Source organism: Coturnix japonica, chromosome 7 (assembly GCF_001577835.2).
Source record: "Coturnix japonica isolate 7356 chromosome 7, Coturnix japonica 2.1, whole genome shotgun sequence".
NCBI lineage: Eukaryota > Metazoa > Chordata > Aves > Galliformes > Phasianidae > Coturnix > Coturnix japonica.
The window spans coordinates 11082018-11097004 of NC_029522.1; the positions used below are offsets into that span (position 1 = coordinate 11082018).

The window sequence follows — 14987 nt, forward strand, 5'->3', positions numbered from 1 at the left end:
GTTGCCTTAGGGGCCAAGCTTGGACAGCAAGAACTCAAAAATTGTTGTTCACACTTTCCATGGTGATGGGAACAGTGTATTCCTATATGTGCTCTTGGTAAAGGAGCATTTCACTTCTAGGGAAGTCCATTTCTCCCTCCGATGGGAGCAGCCCTGCAAAACCCCAAGCCTATCTATGTATCTTGCAATACAGAGAGAAGAATCCATATTTCAGAGGGTGGGCTTCCACTGCCTCATAGCTGTTACTGAGTGCTGCTGAGATACAGAGGCTTGCCAAGACTGAAGCCATCAAACAACCAAGCTTCCTGTTTGAACATTGCCGTTGTGGTGGTTTCACTCGGCTGTACATCACGTGCCATGCAGGGAGGAGGAGAGAAGCTGTGTGAGCTGGTGATGGTGTGGCTTACCCTGTAGGGACGCCTGTGGCACAAAGCCCTGGGGGGCTCGGTAGTGCCTGGAGGGTGGGGACAAGGCTGTGGGCCCATCATCATCACCATGCTGGGGATCCTCGTGGTGCTCTGCCTCATCCCTGCTGCAGATGTAACAGGTAACAGAAAAAATGTGATTGTTTCAATGATTTTTCAACATTTGCATCATAGAAGGGGGGAGACAGTCTTGTATCGATCTGGATTAGTTTTGCAGAAATTATATTGTATTTGAACATCAGAGAAGAGACAAAGCTTGCTGAAGAAAATGCTTATGGATCAACTCAGTATAACCAGGAGGTTGAGTTTTTTCTTCCATGAGTATCCCTCTTAGACAAGACTCAAGAGGTATCTATTTAGTCTGCCATCTCTTCAGATGCTTTTGGGATCTGCCTATTTAGAGGGAGTTTATTTCACCTTCCCCTAGCCTACACAGATTGTGCTTTGTGGTTTTTAACATCTCCTGGGGGGATTTGAGCAGAGCGGGTGCCTGTGCCCTCTGGGGCCACCTCCCATCCTGCTGTGGTCAGTCCTATGTCCCATTGTGGGCCAGCTCAGTGTGACAGGCTGCAGAGCTGAGCCCACCTGAACTCTCATAGCATCAACAAGTGAAAGGAACATTAGTATAGCTGCTTACTGAGCTCAAAGTTGGGAGAATCGGAATTGCCAACTATCTGATTTTCTCATTGTTTAGTAGTTTATTGATATTAACTAGATATGTTGCTTCTTTATGAAAATATTTTGGACAGCACAAATGTATATTTGTGATTTTGAAGTCCAGAGTCTTAGTAAATCTTTCTGAATCTTCAGTTGTCTGGCTGCTGTCTAACACTGATGCAGCGTTAGTGCATTCAGAGCTACCATGTCTTTCCAAGGAGTACATCAAAATGCAAAGCAAGGCAAAGGGTGACGGGTTTTGCAAGGACAGACCTGACAATTTTTCAGATCAGTAGCTTGTGAACTGCTGTTATTTGGTCACCTCCAAATATCATTGTCTTGTATTTTATGAGGAATTTACAGATAGGAACAAAAATCTGTTTTCCGGTACAAATCTTTCACATATAGAGTATATTTAAAGAGTTGCTTTTCCTAATACAAGAGATAAAACTCATTATATTTTTCCTAAATTGCATGTTGCTTTTCTGTAATTCTAGTCCTCCTGAAAGGCATTGTGATTTGCATGAAGCCTTGATCTATATTTCTTTAAGACATGATAGGCTCTTTCTTCCTTGTCCTTTTTGCATTTTCATAATTCTCTGCTTGCAATATCATAATTACTTCCACAGCAGTCCACTGGGTTGTCTGAGAAGACAATATCTCCAGGAGGGGATTGGTAGCAGGGATAAGTTAATAGCTTTAAAACTATTTCCACGAGGAATGAACATCTTTTGAACTGTGAGAAAATATGGTGTATGTTTATCAGCCACCAGGGTTATGCCATGATTCCCTAGACATCCATGCACTTGCTTTGGGTTTTCTCTAGAAGATTTCTCTAGCAGATTTATTGAGACTTGCTTGAAGAGAATCATGAGTTAGTTTACTTTTCAGGGCTGTCACCTATTCTCATTCTCATTTCATTCATTTCACCTCTTATTTTCATTTTGATCCTGAGATGAATAATCCTTGCTACACAGACAACACTAGGACAAGTCAAAGCCCTGCAGAACTTCCTCAGACCACAGAATATACCTTCTTCTGGTGAAGACAACTGAATCTATCTTGTCACTCTTTTGTTAGGCTGCACCATTGAGTGGGGCAAGTTGAGTTTGAATTGTGGAACTGGGAAGCTGGGAAGACTTACAAGATTGGATTACTTCTTCCCTCTTTTCAGTAGTACTGATGTTTACAAAGCCTGTCCCTCTCCACCCTCATCATCCCCTTTCTATCAGCTAAATAACTACATAGTTACACTCTGCCAGAGAGGCTGCTAAATATTTGGCTATCTGTTTATTTGGTGAGATAAAGTAATGTAAGAATGTTCCCACTGCAGAGGACCCCAAATGACCTCATCTTTTTCGGTGCTTGCATAACATGCTGGCTGGTGCTAAAATCAATCTCTGGGTGCTAAAATCAGGCTCAAACCCACTAAGGTTACCAGAACACAAAAAGCAAGGTTAGCTGAGATTAGGATGACAACAACAAATTCTGGCTCAAAAACATCACAAAGAGACAAGAGAAATCCCTGCTCCAAAACTGAGTTTAATTTCAGCAAGAATACTTTGCTTGGTGCATTTGCATGAATGGAGGAAAGGTTAGTAAAAGCCAGTCTGTCACATTAGAAAGGGTAGATCCCTCTGGCTCTACATAAAGACATAGTGCTGGGTCACCTAGGACTGAAGTAACTGAGGAAGACTCTTGCACTTGTGAAAGAGTAAAGGCAACTGAACAACAGAAAAGCAAATGGAGAAACAAACAGCTTTGTTTATAACATAGCTGTGTGTCTTTCCACTTGTGGATTAAATAAGCTCCTTCCAGGTTTTCCTCTCCACCCCCTCAGCAGGACTTAAGTAGGCCGTTTCTTTACTGTGCTTAGAGAAATCCCAACTTATCCCAGATTCTTTGCTCTGGCAAATAGCTCCCTGAAGCCAACAGGCATGAAAAAGAAAGAGAGTGCAAAATATTTTTAACTGAATATTTTTTTCCAATAACTGATAATGATTCATGGAACGTTCTGGAAAAAAAAAAAAATCTTCAAAATAGTTAGTTTCCATACTCTGTCATTTATTTCACTTTCTTGACCAAAAAAAACCAAAAAAACAAAAACAAAAAAACCCACAAAAAAAACAAAAAAAAAACCAACACAAAAAGACACAAAGAAAAACCCAACAAAACCTTCAATGGACCTTTGCTTGCATCAGGGGTCTGTGACTGGGGAGGTACTGCTTTTCAGATAATATATATGGATTGGACCTACCTCTTTCATCATGAACAAAAAAACAACCCACTTGTGATTATATGATGAGCATGACAACAAACAGAAAAGCTTAACAGAGATCTTGCACACTGTTGCTTATAAAACCACAACCCTGAGAAAGTCTGCAGCATGTGTTCACTTACTGAACTGTTCTTACATTTCTAGACATTACAAACTTTTGAAACTGGACAATGATTTTCATAACTGCTATTTGCTGCCTGAGGCCAAGACATAGATATTTATTACTATATAGCATGACTAAGGACAGCTCTGGAAACAGCAGTCATAACCCTATTTAGGGGAAAATGTACACTACTGGAAACACATACTGGATGTTTCAGAGTTTCGCTTATTTCATAAACCCAAAGAGAAAAACTTTGTGAAGGCAGAAGTAGCTTCATCTCAAGTTTGCTCAGAATGGTCCAAATCCTACTAAGAATACATTCAAATCCTATTCAGATCAGAAATCAAGTAAGAGTTGTTTGGCCTTACTTTGTTTTCCCCACAAAACTAATACATATTTTCTCATGACTGACTTTCTTCAATTTGAGAAAACTGCGAGCTTTGAGAAGCAGGATAACACAGGGCCTGACTTGCCTGTGGGCTTGCCTTGCCTCAGCCCTGCCCTGTTTGCACGGTGCTAATTAGTTCCTATAAATGGAAAACAAAACACCTTCAATCAATTCAGATTTTACATGGTAGAGCCACTTTGCAAAAGAAGATTTGGTTTAAGTTTGGCTTATACAAATCTCTTAGGAGCAGCCCTTATTTAACGATCCACAAATAAACATTTTCACACTATTTAGCTATCTCAGCGCCAACAGTACAAGGCTGGGTCATCAACACTCAGCTGGCATGGTAAGGCAAACAGTCTCGGCCAGAAAGCCAAGATGTAAGGTGAAGGAAACTATTTTTTTGGCAGATGCATAAAAAGAGTTTGTTTGCCAATAAGCAAAACATCACAGCAGGGACATTAATAGTCCAGAGCTGTAATTAAATAGTGGAGCTCATGATGTGAAGCTATGTACTATTATACACCAGGAATCCAATTTAGCAAAAGTTCAAGGTAAGTCTCTGAGTTCTGCAGAAGAGTCTAAACAACATCTGAAGGTGACACTGTTTTCAGTGTTGTCTTTCCTCTGCCCATAGTGATCTGATCGGGCTATGTGGTAAATGTCCACCTGTTTTTCTGCAAGTACTTGCAGTGACAAACAGGTAATTATTTGTAAGTAGCTACAGTGAAAAAGAAGGAAGTATTTTTTTCTGAGCTGTAGTACTTCTGCAACTATCTCTTCAAGGATCCTGTTTTAGATATAAACTATGCAACAGAAAAACCCCTTCTGAATGTGTATTCAGCCCCTGCAGTAACCAGGGCTGTTGTGGTGGGCACTGGTGAAGGAAAAATCAGAGCAATTCTATCTCAAGTGAGATGCTTTGAATTCTGCTTTTCTAACCAAAGAACAATTCCACTGCACACTTGTACTTCCCGACTTAGGCCAAAGATTGGTTTTCTAGAAAAAAAAGAAAAAAATGATCAAATAGCAGGTCTGAACAGGCAGAATGCAGATCTGCAAACCTCACCCTTTACTAGGTATGTCTTATAAGCCTATGTGAGAGCTTTTGTTGGAAAATGCTGATTCAATGAAACTGAAATATTTTGCTGAAATGTCTTCATTTTAATGAAAATCCACCATAGGCAGCGCCTTCAGTAGAAACCAGCCTTGTCTGCTGTTACTGCCAGCCTGCTCTGGGATTGCAAGATCTTGAGATCTTTGTACTGGAAAGAATGGAAATGATCACTCTTCACCCAAACAAAAAGTTTCACAGTGTTTGGGTTCCCTGCAAACATGAGATTTTTGATCTGTGATACGCTCTGCTGCAACCCTCAAGTTGTTAGCTACTGAACAGAGAGACATGAGGAGATTGGGCTGCAAGCTCTTTCTTTGCTAAAGATTCTCATATCTTCCTGCTCTCATGACAAGAAAGGGCTGGTAAACACAACTTTTGGTGAGAAAATGAACAACTTCAGCAGTTTCATGGGCTGGGCTGGTTCTTGGAGATCCTGTTGGGCATGGTTTGTTTTTACTGTCCACACCCTGCGACTAGTCCTGACCAACTCACACATCTCTGTGTGTTCACTCCCTGTGCATTTCATGTCTCACAATGTGCCAGGATATACCTTAGCAGAGGGCTTCTGTCTCAACTTCCCAATAGGCCAACAAGTGTCTGATGAGGGAAACCTGGCATGCACTTCTTTTTGGGAACCTTTGGGAAGCTGAGGAACTGGTCTATAGACTCATTTACCAGCTTACAGATGAGTAGAGCTGCTGGGAACTCTCATCTTCAGAGTGATGAGAGAATCAGAGGCATGTGGGGAATGGCAGTACATTAGGAAAATTTCTAACTACCACAAACACATTTCAGAAGAATGAGGGAAAGAGTCTAGGAGCTCCAGCTGGAGCCAAGAGTTTCACTCTGAATTCATTAGACTCACACTCAAGTCCATCTTCTGTTTTGATTCAGAGCAAGGATTACACCTTAATATCCTAGTGTCCCTGTGAATGTAAATCTTCACTCACAGCTCCCATAATGAAAGCTATGCAAAAAGAATTAGTTTCAAAATGGAAAACTTGGCTTCAGACCTGTGGATATGCTTAGTAGTATCTGGTGTGGATGTTTTCTGGATGTACGTAAATAACGCATCAATTGTATGAAAGCATTTGTTTTATATGCCTTTGGTTTGTATCTGTCTCTGAAAGCAGAGCATGACTAGACCACATGACTTAACAGTCCCCTTTCAGGCTAATGTTCCTGCAGCCCTCTAGAAGTCCAGGCTCCCAACAGCCTTAAGGGAGGCATGCTTAAGTTCTTGACCTGAAACTGAGCATGGAAATAAATTTGTGTACCCTTCACCCCAAAGGAGTGTCCTCCAAGAGGTCAGGGCGACCCCTATTCCTGTGCATCTAGGAGCACACAAAATGCAGCCATGTAGTCCTAAATATTAAATATATTGATGCACTTGTTTCCTGGGCACTGTGAATCTGGCCTTCTTCCCACTCTATTTTCCTTACTATCCTCCTAAAGTGTCCTCACATGGATTAAGTAGAATAAATGCAGGCTTTACAGCTGATTTTGGAGAGACCTACAGTTATCATTGTCTCAAGCACAGCGATACTTTGTGACACATCAGAGGCTGCTAAGAACTCCTGCAAGCTGAACTTCCAGGGAGACATGTCCAATGACATGCATACACAAAAGCACTGTCCTAGCTTCTGGCAAGTTCTTAGCTTAAGAATCAAAACTCTCTTCCTCTTATTTGCAGGTCACCATTTGAAAAGCCTCATTTGTACAGTGTGGATTTTCTGGAAGCAGCTGTCTTTCTGTACAGCCTGTGTAGTGGTTTATTGTTTGGTAGTTAGCAGCACAGAGTTCTGCATGTTGGAAAATATTTATGTTTGTGTATCAGTTTGGTCAATCCAAACTGAATTGTATTTTCATACGATGTGCTTGTTTTTTTGCAGGCCATTCAAGTGCTAAGTGCCAGTACTGTGTCAGATTAGTCAGCCTAAGTCCTCTGAGTGATTAAGAATCTGCTACAGCTGCTAGCTAGATACATGATTTTTTTTTTTTTTTAAATTAAAATTATTCCAGTTCTTGCTTTTAGTGCCTCTTGTCCAAGGGCCAAATACTTGACAAATTTCAGCTGATTCCACCTGCAAACTTTTCAAGTCTGTCCTTGAATTAAAAAGCAAAGGTATGAACAATATTCTCTTATCTGATTACATAACTGAGCATTTAATTCATGGCATTCTCACTCTGTAGTTCTCCTTGGTAGTTTGCTTGCTGAGGAAGAGGTAGACTAAGGTGGCCTTACACATGCATACACAGTAACAAACAAAGTAGCCTTGTGACCCTTGACTTTAAATCTTAATCACATGGGACGTTTTCTCTCATTGTATTCTGACTCTGTGGAAAAACACCCTCAACCTCACAGTCTCCCCTGGTAGCAATGAAATTACTAACATACAGAGAGAGGACAGCGGCAGTCAGAGCTTATGTGAGAAACTGCTTCTGCAGCATGGTCTTATGTACTGCGTAGCAGGGAGCGCTAACAGAGAAGAGACATGGAGACAAGTTGCACATGAGGCCACGTGGTTCTCAAGTCTCTTAATATACCTTGCAAACAAGTGCTTTTCTTCCCTCCCTTCCAGAAAACAAGATTCTAGTGGCTCAGCGTCCTTTGCTCATTGTAGCCAACAGAACAGCAACTCTAGTCTGCAACTACACATACAATGGAACAGGGAAAGAATTTCGAGCCTCGCTGCACAAAGGAACAGACAGTGCAGTTGAAGTCTGCTTTATTTCATGGAACATGACCAAAATTAACAGTAATTCAAATAAAGAATTCAACTGCCAGGGGATCCACGATAAGGACAAAGTAATCTTCAATCTTTGGAATATGAGTGCCAGCCAGACTGACATCTACTTCTGCAAAATCGAGGCCATGTATCCACCTCCATATATCTATAATGAGAAGAGCAATGGGACTGTCATTCACGTGAGAGGTAAGCTGAGAACCTGTACACCAGTATCCTCTCTGTACACACCCCTGACATTTTGGATTGAGGCAGAAAAAATAGCTGGGTTGCCTCTTAAAATGAAATTCCTGCTCCTGGTTTCTTAGAAAGACTTCTTAAGCAGGTGTACGATAAGATTAATACAGACGGTGTGTTTGAATAAAGAGTAAACAAGCTTTGAAGTTCTTACAGTTTTCTTTGTTCTTTTAAAGAGACACCCGTCCAAACACAAGAACCTGAGTCTGCAACTTCTTACTGGGTCATGGTGACAGTGACAGGACTTCTTGGTTTCTACAGTGTGCTCATAACTGCAGTCTTTATAATCTATCGGGTAAGAAAATGTTACCCTTTGCTTTATGTGTTTTTTTGTCCCTATGTGCTCTTCATCTGTCATGCTATTCTTCCCATAATTACAACAAATCCACTTATATCCTTTACATTAGGATCACAGTGCTTCTTCAGCCTAGCTACGTATGCATACCTGTGCTATGCCCCAAGAAAGCTGAAACACCAGATGCTCTCAAGATAGGCAGCCAGCCTCTTCAATTGAGTCTTAAGGCAATGTCCAGCACCTCAGCAAAACTGGGACACAATTTCCAGTTCCAACCAGTTCTCCCTGTCAAGAAAATATCTCTCTACAAGCACTCTTGCCAAACCTCTTTGAGACTATTCTGATGGGAGGAGCTCACCTACAGTAAAACAATCTTCAGGGAATTGACCCTGAAGTTGGCCAAAAACCATCCACACTGGTGTCCTGTGCCCATTTAGCAATTCCCTCTCGTACACAATATTTCTGACAGCTTAATTTCAAGAGAACAGGGGCACCAGTGCCTCAGTAGTACATTTACCCTAAAAAAGCAGAGAGGGTCTTGCATTTTTTTATATGTTTGCATTCTAATCCCCCTGGAGATTTGCTCGGCCCAGGTCACATCCAGTCCAGCCTGGTTCAATAGTCAGCCCTGCCGGAGTAGGGAAAGCACAAAGTGTGATGCAGTGGCAGCAGAATGCCACCCTCCAGCACAAGTCTTATGGTCACAAATCATAGAATCACAAGGTTGGAAAGGATCTACAAGATCATCTAGTCCAGCCATCTTCTGTTCCACATTGGAAAGACCTGAAGTATGACCACAGAGGGTTCTGCACCTTGCACTCTGTTTCTCCTTGTATATCTGCCATTAAATAATGTCTTTTAACACATTATGAGGTAGTCTGTAAGAAGGTGCAGTCTCCCTGGCAGGCTACATGCTGCACATACACAGAAAACCATTCACACTGCTAGCTGAAGCTTGAGCTTTGTTAACTGTTTCACAAAAATACACTTGTTCAATATATACATGTTTCTAATGGTAAACAATCAAATCGGACATTGTCATAGGAAAATATAAAGGTAGGTTAACTGGTTCCTCTTGGTGCCTTGCTATAGAAAATGACAGGGGAGCTGTGAGAGGATTACAGTGAACAGCTGCTGGTGTTACCATGCTGTGCTACAGTAGCTGTGCCTGGATGAGATATTATAGCTTCCAATCCATCCTTTGAAGCCATTTTCTCTGCTATTTTTGCTTGGTACCCAATGGCTATGCACTGCACTGATAAGATGTTTGCTCCCAGCAAGACTGACAAGGCTGCACTGTGATGCATGCTGCTTGCTGCATCAATTTTACCTGCTGTTACTGCTGCTGGTGCTATTCTCCTGATAACATGTGTGTGGATGTACTTGGAGTGCTGCTGAATGTAAACAAAGCTGCCTAGAAGACACTGTAGATGCTAAAATGAGGTCCTAAATATGGTACATGACAGCCCAGGCAAGTCTGTTTCACTTGAGTTTCTGAAAGCAACTAAAGATGTGCTATTTCTTACAGTTCTGTCTTCCCTGGAGGAAAACTGTTTTCCTCTCTAGAAGCAGCTGTATTTCATCCTGGAACAATCCAGAACTCATTCATGCTAGCAAAATGTATTCCTCTCATGTGAAATTACCTCTTAAATTTTAATGGATGAATTAAAAAATTGATAATGGAGGTAAACACAGACAGAGAAAACTTTTCTATCTGATGATGAAATGCACCAACTTCACTGCATAGCTTAAGTAGCACATATTTTCCATTCAACAACTTGCATATATATAACATTTAAATCAAAAAGCTTTAAGTGTCTCATAGAAATTATAGAAATTAACCGCCTCCTTCTGCATGTACAGCGGTTAGGTTTCTGATGCAAGCCTTCTCCAATTGCACAGCATCACATGCATATATGCAGTATATTGCACATAGTACGTATGTATGTGTATGTAGGAAGTTTCAGTTAAAACATTGTAAGAAAAGGTATAATCAGCATTAAGGAAAAAGAATGAAAGCACTTCACCTAGTTCCTGTAAGAAGGCCTTCATCTACACAAGAACAATAACCTCACACACAGCCTGCAGGAACCACAGGTTCACACACTGCTGTAGCCACAAACTTCCTCTATGATTATAGGCAAATGATTTCACTTGCCTTCTGCTACTCTTGCTCCTGAAGGGGATGCTCCCCAAGTCTCATAGGGGCACTGTGAGGTGGGGATTCAACACTGGAAATGAGATTTTTTTTGAGGATCAGTTAGTGAGACAGATGAAAGATTAACAACAGCTCTGGTTCTTTTGCCCCTTGAAGGAATGCCCAGAACAGCACATATATTTTGCATTTCTACTCCAATTGGTAGGCAAGCCATGATACATGGGAGCTGCTCCATAAGTAATACCTCCTATTTTTTTTATGTTGGCCCACAACATCAGAGGCAAAGGTTGGTGGTATGGCAGTAGAAGTTGAACCTTCCCATCAATATTCCATTCCATTTTGTTGCTGTGTGACAGATGGCAGCAGAGGGGCAGTCTGGCAAATTGGTATCTGATATGGAAATGTATATGAAGCAAAGGTGTGTTGCTGAATTCCTCCATGGGAAAAAAAGGCGACCATTGACATTCACTGATGTTTGCTGAACATTTATGGATACCAAAGAGTGGATGTGAGCACTGGGAGATGGTGAGTTTCAGCAGTGGAAACAGTGACATGAACCACAAGCCACATTTCAGGCAGCAATAAATATTGTCACACCACAAAATGAAGAGCATCTTGGTAAGCTCATCAACACAAATTTGGTGGATTACAATCAAGGAAATGTGTATGGAATTGAATATCAGCTTCAGTGTGTTGGAAACAATGGTGGCAATGTTGGAATACTGCAAAGTTTGCACCAGGTGGATCCCACAAATGCTCACACAGGAATAGAAAGAACACCATGTGCAAGTTTGTCAGGACCTATTGAAGTAGTATGGGGCTGAAGTGGAAGTTTCCTGGATCGCTTCACTACCGGTGATGAAACATGATGACACTGCTATGAGCTGAGGTCAAAATAGTGGTACACTGAGTGGAGATGTTAATTTTCCATAGAATAAAACACTGAAGATACAGCTCTCTGCAGGTAAAGTGATGTGCGCTGTCTTTTGGGATAGGAAAGAAGTGATCCTTCTGGATTTCCTGGAACCCAGACAAACTATCAACTCTGACCACTACATCACAACACTGACTATGCTGTCGACTGGAGCTTTCAGAGTCAAGAGAACAGATTAGAAGACAACAACACAATAACACCAGATCCCTTGCCAGTTTGAAGACTGTAGAGCACGTTTCCCATTTTAGCTGGACTGTCCTACCACACCTACTTGTATAGCCCAGTTTTGATGCCTTCTGGCTTCCATTTGTTCATGCCAATAAAAGATGAACTACATGGGCAACATTTTCCTGACAACAGCACAGTTGCAGAAGCTGTGAAACAATGTGTCACCTCCACTAGTACTAGCAATGGTGACTGTGTTGAAAAACAGTGTTTCGCAGATGAGAATTTGCTCTATCACATAGTGTTGCTGCATTATTTGTATGTGCTGTAATTTCCATGAAATAAACAGGCATTACCTTCATAGTGACCTACATATGTAGTCCAGGCAGATTTTTCCTGCTCTTGTTCTCTTCCAGCTAAGCCAGTTTCTTTTCCTTACTAATAAATTAGGGAAATCTTCAATGCTCAAGGCTATAGTGCTTCTGCTGAGTCATTCCCTAGCTGAGAACTTGTGGTGAGAGAGATCAGTTTGTATCCTTGATCTGCAGCATTTCTTCTCCTGGAAAACTGACACTACATCTCTCAACAGATTAGCTGGAGACTTACATTCAGTTTGGGCTTATTCTATGGACTAATTTATGAGAACATGTGTTCTTTCATAAATGTTTTCAAAACTAGAGGCTTTCTTATAAATATGTCTGATTCCCTGAACCAACTCAGGACCAGAACTGCCAGCAGCTGATGTGTATGAAGGTTGGGTAAGATGATTTATTAACTCAAAGAAGCAAAAATCAAATTTATTCTTAACATTTCTCACATCTTGTTAACACTCAAAAGTTCTCTGCTCTCTTCCCTGTCTTTTTTCCCCCCTCTTAGGGTGTTCATCACAGGTAGGACAGACATTGCAGAAACAGTTTCATGTGTCTCTCACCCCTTCTCCCACAGCAAAAATCCAAGAGGAACAGGTACCGTCAGAGTGACTACATGAACATGACCCCCCGGCATCCACCTCACCAAAAGAACAAGGGCTACCCATCCTATGCACCAACACGAGAATACACTGCGTATCGCTCCTGGCAGCCATGATACCCCCCATCTGAACACCACAATCCTCATGTGCTTCCAGGCAGTCACCTGCTCCTGGAATGAAAGGACAGCCTGTCATTTCCTCATCGTGTTTGTTACTATTGACCATGGATATCTACACCACAGCAAGTACTGACTAAACTTCAATATTATTCAAGGATAAAAGATAAACATTAAAAAGGGGGGAAAAGACAAAAAAGGATTGTTTTCCATGGTGGCTGAAAATGTGGTGTAACTTGTGTTGAGGGTTGTCAGTGAGTAAGAGAGAAGGATGGCATTGGATCTCAGAGCTGGTCTCCTCCTAATGTGTGGGTATTTTTGAGCTGCTGGGGGAACCTGAACCAGAACCAGAACTTCTGACCTTTCCCAACAACCACTGCCTTAGTCTTAGCCTGTAATTTCTGTTCCTGTATGTCTAATCCTCAGAAACCATTGTTGCTGTGAAATATGAAAAAAATGAAAAAAACAAAACAAAACACAAAATGCTTCCCTCTGAGCCCAGAGCAGTTTGAAGTCTGAGACAAATGCTTGAAAGTGTTGAGAAAGTCAGACAGAAGTAGTCAAGCAATTAGGCTATTGCACAAGTGGGCTGTCAGGGCAAATTAAGATTGAAAGAAAGTTCCTTAAGCATTCAGCATGTAAGTCCTTAGATTTGGGTTTGTAAAGAGCATTTGAAGTCATAATTGAGCCACTCTACAGAGTGAGAAACCAATCCACCTGAAGGAAAAACAAGACAAGTAGGACTGTGAGAAAGATTTGCTGTGATCATGAAAAGTCCCAGTTCCTATGTTTGCCTACAGCAAGACAACATGAAGTCATATGGTGAGCATTAGAAGACATCAGTGTCAAATTTGGAGCATAGCTTTACCTCATTTGTGAATTTTTGTTCCTATCAATAAGATACTTTGTTGAGTCCTCCTGAATGTTCATCCACTTCTTCTGGCATCTTTGTTGTACCAGAGCTCCTTTGAGAATCAGGGTCCAGTTATGAACAACTGAAGACCACTTTAACTTTTTTTCCCATAAGCAAGTAACGTTTTGGGTGTGAGAGTGTCCTCAGGTCCTACCACTGTGACCAGTGTTCGCAACTGCTCAGCTGTCTGCAGGGACTGCTCTAGGCACTTTGAACTTTGTGCTGACTGAAGGTTATTTTTTATCTAAACATGTTCTTCAGGGATGCTCTTTGCTGGAGTAGGGTAAAGTCTTCAACAAAAGCCTGTTTCATTCCATTAATTAAGCATGGTTACATTAACAAGGCATCCTAAATTGTAATTGTGGTTGTTTTTGCATAAGATCCCTTTTCACATAGAGAAGACAAGATGCATTTTATAGGGATTACTGAATAAATAATTAAATGAAAAATAAATCCATGCTTCCGCTTTGAAATAAAATTGGGATTGTTTGACATTTACATTCCTCCAAATCGAGATGAGAAGATTCTTTCTCTCTTTGAGGGGAGATGACAGAAATAGAGATTTGCAGGAGTGGCAACAACCTGATTTGATGTCTTAACCCAAGTAAAGCTTTAGGCATTTCCAAGTTGGAAGTTTTATTTGAGCTTGCTGACCAGGTCCTGGGCCATTCATGCAAAGTCACATTACCACAAACTGTGCTTGTAGCTGGTGCTGTGGTCAGCTGCTTGCTGTCCCCAGCTGGGTGTAACTATGCCAATGAGGCCCTGGGTGACACCACAGGCTGCATGGCTGGCCTTGGCATCACCCAAGGCCTTCCCAGAAGAGCTGTGCTTGGCCAGCTGTGCAGCCCGTGGTGGCAGAGGCAAGAGAGGCCTAGATGTCCACTGCTAGCAGTAGTGCTGAGTGTTTGGTACAGGACCGCAGTTTCTGACCCAGCAGGCTGAGACTGCCCCTCCCTGTGCCTTTGCACTGCAGCTGTGTCAGTGAAGAGCATGCACAGGGATGGAGAGGAAGCAGACAAGCAGAATCCACACAAGTCCCTGCACGGTCCTGGATTGTCCCTCCTCGCTAGCCCTGGCAGCTGGATGGCAGCACCTCGCCACCTCCCTTCATGCTATTTGCAGAGAGATGCAGCCCTCTGCCAGGGCACAGCTTTATCTTGTCTGGCTCAACACTATCCACAGTACACCTGCTGTGTAATGCGACATTAACAAGTGCTCAGATTGTGATGCAGTGTGAAAAATCACATCATCCGGTGCAAATGTAAGGTGGGATTGCACATGTACACTGAAAACATAAATGAGTGTCAATGATCTTCGTTTAATCTGGGTATGTGTATTTTTACATGCAGATGTGTCTTTTTCAGATCTACATTCCTTAGAGTTTGATTATATATTTTACAGTCTCCCTTTAAAATTATTAAGTGGATATGGTAAATTAAATCTTGAATAAATGCAGTGTGCCTGAGGCTTGTCAGTGGAAA

The 14987-nt window shown here is 41.7% G+C and overlaps 2 protein-coding genes across 5 annotated transcripts in view; one reads left to right on the top strand and one right to left on the bottom strand.

Moving 5' to 3' along the window:
- RAPH1 (Ras association (RalGDS/AF-6) and pleckstrin homology domains 1) overlaps nt 1-14987 on the bottom strand; it is a 178645-nt gene that overhangs the window by 123703 nt on the left and 39955 nt on the right. The gene's annotated exons all lie outside the window — the stretch shown is intronic.
- Nucleotides 271-13047, top strand: CD28 (CD28 molecule). The gene is made up of 4 exons (XM_015868256.2): nt 271-547; nt 7551-7904; nt 8129-8247; nt 12450-13047. Exons 1-4 carry the CDS (start codon nt 496-498, stop codon nt 12588-12590), a joined length of 666 nt encoding a protein of 221 aa, XP_015723742.1. The 5' UTR covers nt 271-495; the 3' UTR covers nt 12591-13047.